Here is a 17,156-nt window from a genome sequence, read left to right as displayed (position 1 = left end):
AATATATAAGAAAAATCTTGTACATAAAATACTTTTTTTCATTTACTCAAATAACATAAAGTACCTACTTTCATTTATTTACTCAAACATCATCAGGCCATCAAATTTATTTATATTCATCTCTTGTCTTTCTTTCATGTTGTCCTTGTCACAAACCTTACTCTCCCATTCAGTTATTAGTTATTAGCCTCATTGCTCACTTCATTCCTAAACTAAGTTACTATCTTACTTACTTCATCACTATCAAACGTTTCTATTTCTAATTGGTTTTTAACTAATAATAAGGTAAACGTACTTGCTCGACATCCTAATGCCCAATAGATGACACCCTGATGTGACCTCTATTGACATTGACTTAAGTTTCAAGATGACATGTACTGGGAGCGCGTCGAGCACCAGTACGTTTACCTTAATATGTCTTACTAATATTATACTTTGAAAGCGTAAACATATGAATGGCAAGGCCACCCGTACTCGCTGCGGGGACCTGCCCCAACAAATCAGCAATATGCACCTACTAGACACATCACATATATCCTCTATCCGACAAAGAGCAACCGGCCGCCCGTATTTCTAGCGAGGACCGATTGACTCACACAAGTGATACAATATGAAAAAAAAAAAAACACATGAATGATACGCACTGCGCAATACGTATTTGTGCTGGTTGATCTCCGAGATGGTGATACGCTGGAACTTGTCGAGGGAGTCCTCGATCCAGGGGTAGTAGCGCAACATGTCGAGGTAGCGCGCCGGCGCGCCGCAGCCTGGTCCATACACGCTTAGCCCTAGCTGCATAAACAAAAGAACACACAGTGTAACGCACCACTACTTAATAAAAGTTTCTCCCATGTAGGAGGCTCGAAGGTTAACTGGAAGAGATCCCTTAAAGGGCATGTTTGCCTTTGTATTGATTTATATTTTTTCCTATTTTTTTGTAGAATAACGTGTTTTGATACTGTTGACAGTTACAGCGGCTGCGTCGAGGCCGCATCAGTAATGACGTCACAGTAACACAGTTACAGTAGCCATCCGAATGTTAACAATTTGTCTGTCAGTTCTTATATTCGTAGGCAGGACATCTTGGCTAGGCCCCCTGAACAGAATTTCTACTAATATTATATAAATGCGAAAGTATACGTCTCTCTGTCTGTTTCCTCTTCACGCTTACACTGCTGAATCGATTTGGATAAAATTTGTCTTTGAAATTTCAGGCCCAGAAGGATATAAGAATTTTTTTATCAATCATCATTATCCCACGCAGACGAAATGATGGGCAAAAGCTAGTTTAATATAGGCAAGTATTGGGCTCAGCAGTTACCAAACATTTTAGCATCTCAATAGGTACTTGTATTAATTAGCATTTTATGTTTTATCACTATGACAAAGGGTAATAAGAATAAGTCCTGTTTACATCATTTATTCAGAAAAGAGTTATTTTCTTTCCTGCTAGGAGGGATCAAAGTTGCACTTTTCTGTTTTAGGACACTATTTTTATTCTTTTTTGCATACTATTTTTTTTGTTCAAATATTATTTTGAAACAATATTAATTTCCTCATATATGTGAAAAGCAGTATGTGTCACATGGTATCAAACTTATTTCCACAATGGGCATTAATAATTGAATTGCTCCCTTGTGAAACAATCTACAATTAACATCAGCAGCCATATTCGAACTTTAAGATACGTCAAATATATACGTATGGAAGCGATATGGATCGGATATGTCAGTGTCAAACAAGTGTCAAAAGTGACGTTTTTGTTTGGCTGTAAGCCAATAACCAAGAATATCCAGTTAGCCAAAACCTTAGGTCATTGAAGTTAAAATGGTTCTATTACAAGTCAGCCCGTCTTAAGACGAAACAGGAGCTGAGATTTAAATATTTTAGGTAAATATACCCGTCTCGCTAACGGAAGCGGCTCCTAAAACTAGTGCGATAAGGACAAGGCGAAAAATCCTGCGTAAAAATCTCAAAAATCGAGGTTTCGTACTCGACTGTTTCCTCCTCTAAAACTTAACCAATCGTAACCAAATTTGGAAATCTAAATGTTTATGAAATTGTCTGTGTCGGACCGTTTTGCTTTTTTGGCTAATTGATATCAATTTTGAATACCACGCCTCTCATTGCGGCATAGTCAATTAGGCCAGTTTGGCCATTTTTGAAGGGTTCTAGCGCCTTAAAAAACAAAAATATCAAAAAAAGCAAAACTGTCCGACACAGATATTGACAATATTAATCTGTGTTGAAAAAATCATTGCTCTAGCTTCAAAACCCACGGAGGAAACAGTCGAGTACGTTTGTATGGAGAAATGGCCACTCCTGTTGGCTCTTAATTATAATTATTGCCTTTATTTGTACACGAGGCCAATGTTCGATTCGCATAGCAGATGGTCTCGGTTAATGCAATCATTTTCAAACTGTATAATAATAAAATATAAAAAGTATAACAGCGTTTTATCCCTGTAAGGCCCACGGTCCTACCCGTAGTACTAGTTACTTCAATGTAATTTAAACCGTTTTTACTTGTAACAGAGTTGCATTTTCTTTGTTTCGTTGGTTTTCAAAACAAAAGAAATTCAACCATATTTCCTTCACTATTAATTTCAAATTCAACTAGCAATGTTTTAGTAGGGTAGGCCTTAGGAAGGAGGTTATGAGTTCAGCAGTCAGTACCAATTGCCAGCGACCCCACACGTCGCGCGTGACTAACGCCGCACCCGCACCCCACACGCAGGGCGCACGCTCCGCCAGTGACACCGTACATTTCACGAATGATGGCCGTCTTTTCGCCTCGTACAACTACAAACAAAAATAAAAAGTAGTTTACCCCGAACTAAGAACTCGCGACTGGCCAAAAACGTCCAATTAAAAAAGGATTTTGACCATTTAGATAGAGTGGTTTCATGGACATTTGTTTGAACTTTATTTATTTATTTAACCTTTATTACACAAAAGAAAAAACCTTACAGACAAAAGGTGAACTTAATGCCATAAGGCATTTTGTACCAGTCATTGGTCAACCTTAAAAGTCAAGCAGAGAGAGGGAGAGGAAGATAATATGATATAAGTCATACATCATACATAATTATAAGATTAAACATAGTCATAGTCCAGACCTGATAGCCAGAACCGACTTTTTATATTAACCTCATGATTTTTATTATAACATGAATGCCAACTAAAGAAAAAGTGAATAAGCCCTCCAATGGCGAAAGCCAAATAAAATAAGTAGGTAAATGGTATTTTCTTATGTTTCAGACGGATTATGTGTTCTGTACATGGCATACACCTATGACGAGAGCGTGGATGTCAGCTCACACTACTCAGACCGCTGAAAGGGATGGTTGGGAGACCCATTTTGAAGTCAAGTTCAAGGATTTATCACAGAAATATGGCTATACTTTCGAACATGTTCCTCCTACTGAAAAATTCATGGTAGCTGGGCCGCACCCGGATTACTGTGCTACTAGGTCACTCTGATACCTGATCTAATCGGAGAAAACAGTACGATAATAAATAAATCTTCAAAATCAAAGTGTTGGGTTTCAGTTACCTGGTCTACGTATTTATATTAGATACCTACATATATCTGAGGTCTAATATTTTAAATGGAGGGTCCGAAGGTTTCTAAAAATGAAAAAAAAAATGTGGTCGCAACTTTGAAAACTGTCAAGTACTTAACCTTTACATCAAATATTTGTAAATGTGTTTAAAAAATTAAATAGTGAACAACATTTTTTAACATTTTTGATTCTGCGGCAAATAATCCGATCTTCTTGAAACACGAACTACTTAAGACAGTTTAACTACTGAGGAAGTCGCGAGCAAACTCAAGGTTGTTTTAACAGATATAAAAGTGGCTTACGCTTTTTTCGATGTAGAACTCACGGCACATAGCAGCGGGTACTTCAGTAACCGGCAACACGCGCTTTTGCAGTGTGTCTAAATCTGGAAACGAATATTATGTACCTATGTTATGTCTCTTTAATGCACATAAACAAGTTTACACAAAAACATACACTACTACGTTTGGCGCTGCAATACTGCAGCAGTAATTCTGGTACAGTCCTTTTCGGTTGGCTTACAGATGTGGTGCATAATCCTTTTCCATCGTATTTTCTCGGAAGTGTTCGTATTTGTCATTCTACTTCATTCAACCTCAGTACTTTTTGTACGAAGACTGACTAAAATAGTTTACTTAACACATTCGTGCGTTTTCGTGAAATTACGATGGTAACAGATTATGCACTACATTTGTATTGTACTCGCGAACGGCGGCCGCTAACAACTGCTAAACTGACTTACGTGCGCTAATCTTGTAATTTATAAAACACCCAGGTCCGGATTGCATTATAAAATACAAGAGTGATTTTAATAGTAGGTTTTAGCTTGTATTTTATTATGCAATCGGCCCCTGAACTATCAAAAAGGACATCGGAATTTGAATAAATATAAAGCCTGACCAGTAATATATGATTATTTTCAATGTAAGGTGACAGTTCAGTATAAGTAGTATGAAAAAATTTGTTCCAGTGAAAAGTCCGCAACATGGCGCGTGATAATATATTCCTGGTCAGGTTTATAAACATTGTAATATTATTGCAATATCACTTCTATATTTAAAAAAATATGTTAGGTACTTACTCTCATCGAACTTAACTACCCAAAATGTTGGGTAACGAATGTGATAGGGAGGCTGGCATACCGGTTTAAATATTTTAACTGAAATATAACGTAAACATAAATCAGAACATAATCCTTTATCTACTCATTCTTAAAGTACCTATGAAATAAAATATTAATTAATAAATACCGTGGAATATGTATAATTTTTTACACTGTAGGTAGGTACATAACAACATTGTAGTTTATAACATAAATAACATAATATTATTCGCGCATGTCTTTCATTGTCAAAATAACCACAAAGGCACATAAATCATTATTATACTTACCTACCTACCTAAATCTGAGCACGATTCTTTTTATGTTTAAAAGTTTTATTTCTTATAAGGGTTACTATTACTGAATCGCGATCAGAAAGGGATTAGAAATAACAGATTTCCATACACTTACGTCAAAATCAATATGGATTGACAGCTATCTCAATCCCTTTCTAATCGCGATTCAGTAATATGAAAATCCATCAAAAATGCTGTAGGTATCGTGACTGTGTTGACTTATCAATTATAAAGAATAGGGATGATGACACATGTTGAATTTTATAACAAAATCTAGTAAAATAGATAGCAAATGAGCAATTTATCACATTATTGTGGATATTAAAACAATTTAAGGAAATAATACAAAAATAAGCACCTGAAAGTTTCAAAATTTAAGTTTTTTTTAACTTTCAAAAACGAAATAAGTCATAATAATAATAAATAATTATCATTGTCCCGATAGTTGTTTCAGCGAACGGTCTAATAGCGAAGAGTCTCGACCAACATCTTGAGAGACTCTCGCTAGGTGGTTGGATCAAGGGCCGGATGCAGAAGGCGGTGATCTTGGACACGGCGCGGATAGTCCGCCGGTTCCTCTCTCTGCGGCCCTGACCACCGGTAGCTTGGGCCCTGCCCCGCTGCCGGCGGCATTCTAGGTTAGGTTTTTTATAATGTGTTTATATGTTTTTTTTTATTGTTTTGTAAGTGTTTTTATATTTTACTTTTATATTCATATTATAAAAACCCTAACTTAAGAGAAAAGATAAATAAAGAGAAAATAATAAATAATAAATATAAATATTAATGGACATTTTTTTTACACATATTGACTAAGCCCCACGGTAAGCTCAAGAAGGCTAACATTAAGTAAGGATAACATTCGATTCCTTATATTATATACAAAAAAATATTGCATAGCAACTATATACATAAACGCAATATTTTACGAAAAACGCAATTTTCTTGTTTTGTCCATACCTACTACAAGATGGGATCTCAGTGACCTTGACGTCACGTTCACTTATCCTTGTGTGAGGAGCGTTTCGCGAGTGAATTGCGACTGTCGGACTTTGACTATAATTTCTGACTTTTGTTTTGCTTTAATGCAATAGGTCCCATATAGACATTTGATCCTAAAAACAAACCTGCCCTAGTAGCACGGTCGCATTTTTATCATTTATCACCATGCCTGTCACGTTCTAACAAGTATGTAAGTGCGAAAGTGACGGGCTTAGTGATAGTGGATAAAAATGGATCCGTGCTGAGCCCGCTGATCGATTGATACCAAATAACTGAAAATTAGTCATGTAGCCTATTAAAAAAAACAGAGGACAAACGACGACGGGACGGGACTTTTTCGTACGTATACAAGTATAGGAAGATATATACTAAAAACTATTCTCACGGTTTCGCACGGGTTGCCGTAGATGTACTATAGCGATACTGTTGATGGTCTCGCCGTATTCGGGGTGCACGACATAGTTGCGCACACGCCGCCCCTCGCGCTCCCAGCCCTCGCCCAGCAGCACGCGCGCCTTGTCTCTGTCAGAATATAACGAACTAAGAGGGATGCAAGTTATATTGGAATTTCAATCCACGATGAACATTAGAATAAGGACGGATAAGGAAGCATCTTCATACAGAAGGCCGCAGCTAAATATTTACTACTTACTTATTTACTTTTTGTGGGTTCAGTCGTACTTAAATTAGTGCACTACAGAGCGCCATTCTTCGTCGTCATCATGCATATTTAATAGTAGGTACTATTAATAATGTCTCATTATTAGGTAATAATGAGTTATGACTAGGTCATAGTTGTCTCTTAAATCCCTTCAAGTGTAGAATTTGTTACGCTAACATAAACAACGAAACATCAATTGTCATCTAGACGACTTCTCTACATACGATTATGCCTTTTTAGTTTCAACTTCTAAATATAATTCAAAATCTTATTTGTTCTCTGCTCATCTTCAAGTAGTTATTTCGAATAAACAGTGTGGTTACCGGAAGGACCGCTTGGGCATGGGGCCGATGTCGGCTGAGTTAGCGATAACGAATTCCGTGTGTATGAGCACCACCGTCGTCACCGAGCGCGTCTCGCCTAGCTCGCCGTCTGCAACAAAAACTCATCACCTCAAGATATAAGCCGCATTTCATGACTATAGGTGACATTTGGGTGGCAGCGGCGAGAAATGGGCTATGTCAGTTATAATTTCCTTGACTTGATACCAACTTCGCGACTCAATTAGAAGTATAAAGTAAACGTGTAGCGTAGGTTGCTGTTTTTTTTTTTAACTAAAGCATAAAGACACGACCTTTTCTTAAAAAAAAACTTTGTGATCCTCTGGGCGCTCAAGACTGGTTGAAAACACTGAACTATATTAGAGAGGTTGTTGGCAAAAGGAACTCTCCATAACTCTCTTCAGTCCTTACGTTAATCATATTGAAATTGGAATTGCAGCAGGAAATGGACAATAACACAGTCAATTTAACATTGCCACAATCCAAACTTCACCTCTGTGACTTAATTTTTCAAGCAAAGTGACAGTGACATCCATGACTCGCTTCTGCAATGTTGTACGAGTACGACAATGCTGTCACAGCTGGAATGTAACCTTTCATTTAGAAGGACTTACGCAGCATGTAGAATAACACGCCTAGCCAGGGGTACTGGTGGTTAGGCACCGCGCCTTCTACCGTCTCTGCATTGTCCACGCCGCATTTCACCGTGTCCAGTCTCACTGCCTCCCCTCTCCACACTAAATATTCAAATTGAATTCACATCACATTTAATACAAAATTAGTTTTCCGCGATAATTACAAAAAAAGTAAGTATATGAAAATAGGTAACTGAAATGGGAAAATAGGTAAAGCTTTTTCTAGTTGATTTGGGATGCGGTGATAAATACTTACTTTACTCTTTGGGTGATAGTCACAGTACCCCTAGTGTACATTTCCTTCGATAGCGTGACGCAAAGAGTATAATAACTATATATAGTAAGCGTGACGTGACGTACGCGTTTGCATTATGCGTCATTTTGTATGGGATTTTCAGTATCCAAAAGGAATCGAATTTATCAAATAAAATTTACACTAGGGGTTCTGGTATTGGTTTCAGCCTTAGGTACCATAATTATAAAACCATAATATCTGGGAGACCGATCTTTGCTCGGAAAACATATAAAAACTAAAAATGCGCGATTTGCCAGAGATACGATCTAGCTAGATCCATTTTACACCCCTGAAAACCTTCATATAACAAATTTCCTCGAAATCGTTAGAGCCGTTTCCCAGATCCCCGAAATATATAAATTAATTGATATTATACAAGAATTGCTCCTTTAAAGGTGTAAGATACTTCTAAACAGCTGTGGCTGTGGCGTAAGCAGAAAAACACACATGAGGAGGCCAAAACTTTTCTTAATTAAAAAAAGATCGCCGTGTTTGGTACAGCAACTGTAAAAATATGGGTGCATATAACTTACTCCAAAATATGTACCATGGTTCTTAATTCGCCGACACAAGACCTATGCGATATATTTTTGAGTATGATGTGTGCACCCATATTTTTACACTTGAATGTACCAAAAGTACCATTGCCGATGCAAGGCAAGTCCTTTAACAATTTTAAGAACTCAAACCAGGCGGTCTAGCATGAGTTGCGTTCTTGCGCGCGACTCCATACATTTTGCATGACTTCAAGTATGGAGTCGCGCGCGAGAACGCAACTCATGCTAGACTGCCTGATAACAGTATTTGTGATATGAAGTTTTAGGTAGGTACTTGAGAATTGTAATAAAACTAATGAGTAATGTCAGTGAAATATTGCTTTCCTCATTGGATTCAAGTGTGCTCCTTTTAGATTTTTAGATGCCAACGCGGCTTTCTTTTCCAAAGCGGTTTGGAACTAGACAAAATTTAATGATGAAAATTTTACACATCCAGAAAAATAGTAGGTACGAGATTTTAAGATCGGCCTAAATAAGTAGCAATAATTATTACGTATTCTATTCGCTTACTCTTTAAATATAACGCCAGCGCAAACACAAACAGTTCCTTCCAAATCATGACTTTGTTTTAGGTATGCACTTTTTATAACATTAAAATATTATCTTCGGTTACCGCGATAGTTACTCATGAAATAAAACTATTAAAACGGATTATATCGCGTATATTGACGGGTGACTGGCCATTGAACGGGTGACCGTTAACCACGAACGCTGTAAAGGGTTCGAAACGTCGGGATGTAGAATAAATTCAATATACGCGATATAATCCGTTTGAATAGTTTTATTTCATTAAAAAATTACTCAATTATTAAAACTTTACTGGCGACACCGACACAAACAGTCTTCTAAACGAAACTGGAAATAAAGGTAATTTACAGTTGTTAAATAGTGCAAATTTGGGATACCGTAATACAAATATTATGTGAACTAGAGACATCGGAATGTTTTAAATAAAACAGAGTGGTTAAATGTCATATTTAGCCGACTTGGAATGAATTAAAGGTAATGTTTGCAAATATTTGTTGTTGGTTTTCATAATTGCTTGTTTTTTAGTCACGTCCCATTATACTTGAAACCCTAGCTAACCCCTAACGCTGGATGGAGTTTAAAGTATGAATATTGAAAAATAGAGTGAAAGAATGTGTATGTATTCATGTAACACATCAATTTTTACAATGAATGCACATTGCACATAGAGGTGGCAGAGGCAATAAAGAGAAGGAAGCAATAAATACAAAGTTTTCACCACACCAACCCGAAGCAAATATTAAATGTAAAATATCAAACAAAATCAAACCAAATCAAATCCAAATGAATGTTATTGAATATTTATCATCCAAAATCATCATTTAAAAGTCAATTCTACCAGAAAACATAAGAAAACAACTCAAAATTTGCATTTGATTACTTTGCCTCACATGTGAATAATAAAATGCAACTTTGCTTTCAGTTTTTGAAGTGCAAAGTAAGCCTTTCCGAGCTGGTGTGGTGAAAACATAATTATTACCTAACTCTAATGTGTCTTGAAATGAGATACCTACATAACGTGCATACTTGTTACTTGTTACGGTTCAATTAGTGCCACACTATCAACAATCATAGCTAATCTGGAAAATACATTAGGTACATTCACGCCAGGCGCCATATTTGCCCCACTCTGTGTAATTGGCGTGAAATAGAATATTTATGACATCCGAATGTGATTGGAATTAGCTCAACCAAATATGATTGCGGTCGTTTTAACATGGAGCGATACGCCGATTGATGCATAAATGGAACGAGTGGTTTTGTCGCGGCTTTTGCAGCGGTACCTATCGCGAAATATTTATTTTTTATTATAAATATACTTAAATGCCTAATAATAAGGGCAATGAGGCCAAGTTATACGAACAAGTGCGAGCGAAATGTAAGTACTCGGGAATGATAGCAAAATTTGGTAGGTACATCAATTTGATATCGGAATGTACTTACATAGTACCTACTTACTACTTATGTACTTGCAGTTCTAATTGGCCTCCAAAACTTGCTTAATAAACTCTCTTACCTCCTTAGATAGTGGTAGGTGAGCCCAAGAGGGGATTTTTGAAGTCATACTCAAGCGCGTCAGATTAAAATACCACCACCTTCACCTCCACCATGTTGAGTCTTAAAACGCGTCCATGCAGGACAGCCTATCAAAATAGAAGAAAATATCGATCATCAGAAATACTCGAGCGCGTCAGATATAAGGTGACAGTCGATTTCCAACCGCAGCTGCACTACTGTTCATTTTACTATGGAAATTGACTATCGGCGCGATTCGGGAAATGAATTAGTGACTCACTAGATATGAAATAGTAAAGATATGTGACGTTCCACGGCAAAAGGTACCTTATGGCGGCTGGGGCTTACGCTATTATTAACGCCGCTCCAATATTCAGCCGGGGCAATAGTACCTTTTGTCGTGGAACGTCACATATCTTTACTATTTCATATCTAGTGAATCTCTTATTCATTTTGCGAATCGCGCCGAGTAACAGCGACGCGTTCAGTACCAGTAGGGCAGCTGCGGTCAGAAATGGAATGTTACCCTAAGGTGTAGTAGGTAGATTAATTACTTATTAAAAAGTGTGAATTTCAGTAATCTGATTTCAGCGATCCGTATTGGTGGTAGCGTCACAAAGCTGCAAATAAAACGTTACCTTGAACTTACTTGAGCGCGGTCGTTTTTTTTATTTTTTTATTTAAATAGATTAATGCATAGGTATTAAGAGAATGATGCGGTTGCACTAATTGATTTAAAGAGCAAAGAGCTGATTCTGTTTACCATATTAAAAACACGTTAGGTACCTATATATGTGTATACATATAGCCTCTAGACAGACAAATACAAATACATCTACCTATTTGATTTATGAGCACTCCATAATATTATTAGAGAAATTTTAGCAAGTTATGCATACAATTTTTGCAGAAACTTTTGAAAGTCTCAAAACTTAAACTTATCGTCCATTAACGAAAATTCTCATTTAAAATGATTATATTCGAATTATACTAAATGAACAATTCTCTGAAACTTCGTATAAAATGTTTCGCAACTTTGAAAAATGCTACTACGGAGACAATTTATTCATTAGTGAGTTTTTGAAGCGGCAAAGATAGCGATTTCAAGCATCTACGTCGACGGGTTTCGCTTTCATTTTTGAACTTTATAATTGAGAGACAATTTGGCAGTTAAAGTTGGCTCGAAAGAAATAATCAGATGTCTAATTTTAATAAAATAGCTAGTGATCCAGACGAGGGATTTGACTAGCAAAATTTTAAACAGAACTTACTTTCAGAGTTATCGCTAAAACAATAGCTGGATCTTCTCAATCCTTTCTAATTTTCTGGCTTTACGCGCTCTGCTCAATACAATATGTATTACACAGCCTACCATTTTCTCTCTATTCTAAAAACTCTCAGTGTGTCCCTCGTATAGGTATGCACATGTCATGTTCTAGCTTAAACCGCATTCTGCTAATTAGACCTCAAATTATGTCGGTTATTTCTGGACGTCATACACACGTGTGCTCAGTGAATACAACTAGACAGCAGGGTGCCATTTAGTGCAGCGTAGATATACAAATTGTTGCAATGTAATGAGCCACTTGACGGAAACTTTATAACTATACTAAAGTGTATCAAAATGTATTAAACACTGATTTGATTGCAAATTAAATAAATTAGTAAATTTAATTGATTTATCGAGACCGCTATAGATACTTTATATACATAGTCGTAGGTAGTGCTCGAACGTCGCAAAAAAATAAAAGTACCTAAAAAAACACGCATTAAATTTAAATCGGTACCTATTAAATAAATAAGGCCTACTGTATTATATTATGTACTATGTAGCAAAATGCAGTAATTAGCGACCATGTTGGATTTGAACCGCCCCTGCGCGTTTAAACACCGCAAAACGAATATCTGCGATTTGCCAATCATTTATTCAAAGAATACCGGCGGTCTGAATCGTTTCGCAATCAAGCTACAAATATAATAATCGTGGTTACTCATAATCTCAGTTAATGAAGCTTACTGAATATAAAACTCGCTCGTTAAAAACGAAATTGCCCTTAGATATTTTGAACATTTTAATTACAACGGGTATTATTCAGCTTCCTGTTCAGTTGTGTTAAAAGCATTTATTTTCCTCGAAGCGAGAACCCATAAATAATTAAAAAGCGCATTAAAAGCTTCTCGACTAGACACCTCGAGCTTGAGGTGATACCCAGAATTTAATGGTCGATTTATTGTGATTTTAATAATAATGCCTTTTAGTAATCAATTCCATTCAGGGTCGGAAATTATACAGAACGGAAATTCCTTTGCAAGAAAAAGCAACTATCGTTGGTTCAGAGGCAAGAGCCACCATAGACTCCGCGTAAAATATTTTTTTATGAAAAATTCCATCTAAGAGGAGGCGTAAAGCCACATAAAGCCAGGGAAATTAGAAGGGGACAAAATCATCGGAAGTTTCGCCCAAGAACATAGCGCGAGATGATCTGTGGCGCGGGTTTTAGCGGGGCATTTCCTTTTATCTCAATTACTTTAAAAATATGCTCAAAAAGTTTTTGCTCTGAATCTGAGGCTCAGATCACTAGCTATTATAACAAATAAAATATACTGCTTTGACAAATGAAAATTCAACTTTAAAATTTTAAGATTTTAGTTGGAGTCTCCGCTTGCAAAATAAATACGTAAGTATTTCCGTTCACTGGTAAGTACACACTTGTGAATGTTTCATAATATTTGCCCTTGATTAAAATGATTGTGTAAAATTTCAATATAAAAATTATAATTTTCCGTTTAAACTAAGCTATTAAACAACTAAGTTATGACACGCATTTTCTCCATTCTATAATAAAACTACATGCTCTAATATATCCCTTATGGCCCATAAAGCCCATTTGGCTTTAGGAAATAAAGAGCAATAATTAGAAAAGATTGATTAGCTTAGGACGACAGGGCTTACAACAAATATGATTAAGAAAAGCAAAACTAGACAAACAACTGTAGACATATCATGTAATACTTACAGTTAAAAGCTTAAATTATTGTTGTTTAATACTTTAATAGTTGCTTAGTGACCTAGTATAAATACACTTAGGTATTAGTATGGCTTATTATTATAATCTGGTAATATGCGTGGTCAGTTCGTAATTTAATACTTAAAAAATAGCAAGGTACCGTAGGTCGAACTTAAAAACGTTAAGCTAAAGTTCGAAATAAGTGATAGACAACCAAGCGATTGGATTAAGGTTTCGTTATATCCTTTTGAAAGCTTGAATGGTTCAAGGATCAATCTATTTACGGTAATTCGATAACAAAAGTTCCACGCGATTGCGATTGGGGCTGGAAATCACGCAAGAAACTGCAAAGAAATTAAGTAACTCGGAACAGACAGGAAAAAAGTTTTTTCGATCCGTAACGGACCCTATGATATCACTTTTATTGTAATTTTGTAAAGTAAGATTATCCTTGTACGAGTATATTAGAGCAGTAATCTAGAAAGTTTTCAGAAAGCTTCACTTTAATCAAATAACAATATAACAATCTGCTGAAAGCTATTGACAAAACGACTCAAATTTTATAATACCAAGAATTTCGTCATTTCGACAAATTTTAATAACAACGCCATTCAATATTTTAGGAAGCTTGTTCAGTATTTGATGATTTCACGTGAGAAAATTTGTCTGAATCCTTGAATCAAACATGTGTAATAATCAGATTGGAAAAATAAATAAGTGGGGCGTGTTGCTGTGCGTTTCCACTGTCGAATTTTTATATGAAAATTTTACTTATTACAAATAAGTACATAAGTAAATGTATGGGATTGCCTATGTAAAAAAAAACTTGATCATGAACAAATCACTTCAGTAAATATCACTTGTATAACAGGCAATTGCACGGCCAATCGTGCGTATAATTAGTTTGTCTGAGCTTTGCCGCTGCGCTCGGTAAGCAATTTGAATTTCATCCCAGGTTATGTTGATCATTTCTGAAATCCGAATACCTCCCCTGGATTACAAATCTGCCAGCAGGCACGCTATATGGTAGCTAGCATGGAGAACCTCCTAACTACGCAACGCACTCAAATTTATTAAATATGACGCGGCTGAAGGTTTTACCGCCTGTTTCAGTGAGTGAACCTGTGAAGATGACAAATGAAATAGCTCCACAAAAACATTTCGATCGCAGTTCTTATGGAAATATGACATTTATGTGTTATGGATAAAAGAGAGAATCTTAGATACCTATTTGTTAAATATTCGCCAGTTTGTTCTCTTGAGTTTTCCTGAGTGAGACGTTCTTGAGGTTAGAGATTTTCTTGAGAGACGTATTCTAAAAAAAAGAAGTGTAAAGAATATAGTAAAGTATAGGACATACGGAAACAAACGAAAGCGCTGCGCCGCGTACATGTTTGAGCGACTTATTTATTTCCCTATAGCCCAGAGCGTTGCAAATTTGAGCTCAATTAACTCAGATCGATTAATGAAACAAAATACCTCAATACATTTGAAAGCCCGAATGCCCCCGGTCGTCGCTCTGATCACCTAAAATACGATCGGAGATTCGGAGTAATAAATAAAGCATTGAACAATCCTTTATACGTAAATCACTATTTGGCATCCAACCGAATTGAATAGTTTCCATCAAGCGAGGCACCAAAGTTGCTGCATTTCTGACCTAGGTACTATTGAATATGGTTTTAAGTTTTGAAAAATGTATGGTAAATATAAATATTCTTTTCATTTCTCATGCTCTGAATGTGGCTCAGTGTTGAAAGGCCCCCTGGATGACTTATCATTCTTATTAAATATATCCCACTAAAAACATTTTCATGTAAAATGTTGCCAAGACGAAACCATAAGGCTCGCACTGACAAAAAGTTATCAGATCTCTTGTAGAGCCAAGCTTCTAACTCTACAAGCCCTAACTTCACAAACTCTACACCTTAGTCAAAATATGTGGCTTGACCGTTTCGCTACTGTCACATGGACGTAAGGTGAAAAATGTATTCACTATTCATTATTTTTTATAATACAATAGTTCTTGGAGTAACGAAACGGCCAAGCCACATATTTTGACTAAGGTGTAGAGTTTGTGAAGTTAGGGCTTGTAGAGTTAGAAGCTTGGCTCTACAAGAGATCTGATAACTTTTTGTCAGTGCGAGCCTTATGGTTTCGTCTTGGCAACATTTTACATGAAAATGTTTTTGGTGGGATTTCACTTCTTTTTGTAAGTTGCTTCCATCCCCTAATTTAAAGGGTTGCGCGTGTGATTTAAGGTACTATTAAAAATCCTGAAATACGTACCTCGGGGCATCTTTTATGCATACAATTTTTTACTGATTCCCCATACAAACTTTAACCCTCCTTTTCCCCTAACGCCATTTTCCACCCCCTTTTCACCCTTACGGGGTGATTTTGGGGTTGAAAACTATTCAACGCCATTCCCCATTACAAAAACTATCTACATACCAAATTTCAACTAAATCGGTTCAGCGGTTATTGATTTCCCATACAAAATTCCACCCCCCTTTTCCCCCCCTTAGGGGCAAAAAATTTCAAGTTTTTGAATTATTTTGTTGTTTGTGTACTAATACTATCTTACATACCAAATTTCAGCTTCCTAGGACTTCAGGAAGTACCCTAGAGGTTTTGATGATCAACAGTGAGTGAGTGAGTCAGTGACGAAATTGGGGTTTTTTAGATATGAATAAAATCTTAAGTATAAGAGCTATGCAATTGAAATTTTTTATGTTTAATAAGTCCACTATTGATATCATATCTCGAGAATTTTGTTTATCTGGTATAATCCAACCCCAAGTTATGAGGGTTCAAAAAAACGACGAAGCGCTTCGAGAAAAGGTAGGTAGTGCCCTTGCGCTTCGCTTTGCTCGTCTTGGCGGGGGCATTACCGTGCCCCCAGATTTATCTCGGGATCCAGTTACCTATAATGACAGGTATGATACAATGTTTTGCTATTCTAATAAAGTGAGACAGGGCGTTACCTGCGTGAGCAGCATTTAAATAGGTGTTCTGCCAAAATTCAAACAAACAAGTAGAGATGGGTCGTGGGTATTTACCCAATTTACCCACCCAGGTAAATACCCATCTACCCGGTATTTACCCGTATCTACCCAAAAGGACGGGTAGATTCATTTCTTATTGCACATGTCGAGTTGTGTTAAAGTGGAGATATGAACAGAGTTAATGGTTGTAATTAATGTGTGTCATTTAAAATGTTAGGTTTAGCGAAACCTGCAGTTGTAACTAAGCATTTTTTAGTACACTTATGATAAATATTAAAAAAAGACCGTCAAAAGAGTATTTTTTTAGATTTTAGTAAATTATCATACTTATACGTTGATAATACACATTCGAACTTCAGTCGGCGGGGGGTGTGGTTGGGGGGAGGGGGGGTAAAAGTGAACTTTTTCATATTTCTTGGAATCTGTCATTAATATCGAAAAGTGTTGTATGTACAAACTAAAGTACACAAAATTTCCTACAAAAAAGGTTATATACATTTTTGTCCTAAAACTAACTGTATTTGACTTATGAGCTTCCCAAGTTGTGACACTGCACAATTTTTTTTTCTTATCATTCATAAGTAGTCTTTATTTTCATCTTTCTAATGTATATTAAAAGCGTTATAAAACATTTCCGGAAGC

The 17,156-nt window shown here is 36.4% G+C and overlaps 1 protein-coding gene across 1 annotated transcript in view; it reads right to left on the bottom strand.

Annotated features, from left to right (window-relative positions):
* LOC134649677 (uncharacterized) overlaps window positions 1–17,156 on the bottom strand; it is a 36,021-nt gene that overhangs the window by 4,400 nt on the left and 14,465 nt on the right. The window contains exons 3-8 of the mRNA XM_063504542.1: window positions 7,583–7,705; window positions 6,951–7,059; window positions 6,352–6,488; window positions 3,869–3,951; window positions 2,677–2,802; window positions 645–792 (exon numbers count right to left, since the gene is read on the bottom strand). Coding sequence (XP_063360612.1) covers window positions 645–792; window positions 2,677–2,802; window positions 3,869–3,951; window positions 6,352–6,488; window positions 6,951–7,059; window positions 7,583–7,705 — 726 coding nt within the window. The remainder of the gene's footprint in view (window positions 1–644; window positions 793–2,676; window positions 2,803–3,868; window positions 3,952–6,351; window positions 6,489–6,950; window positions 7,060–7,582; window positions 7,706–17,156) is intronic.

The sequence above is a fragment of the Cydia amplana genome, chromosome 1, assembly GCF_948474715.1.
Source record: "Cydia amplana chromosome 1, ilCydAmpl1.1, whole genome shotgun sequence".
NCBI classification, from domain to species: domain Eukaryota; kingdom Metazoa; phylum Arthropoda; class Insecta; order Lepidoptera; family Tortricidae; genus Cydia; species Cydia amplana.
The sequence above is the reverse complement of the archived record's forward strand: the minus strand, read 5'-3'. Positions and strand labels throughout refer to the sequence as shown.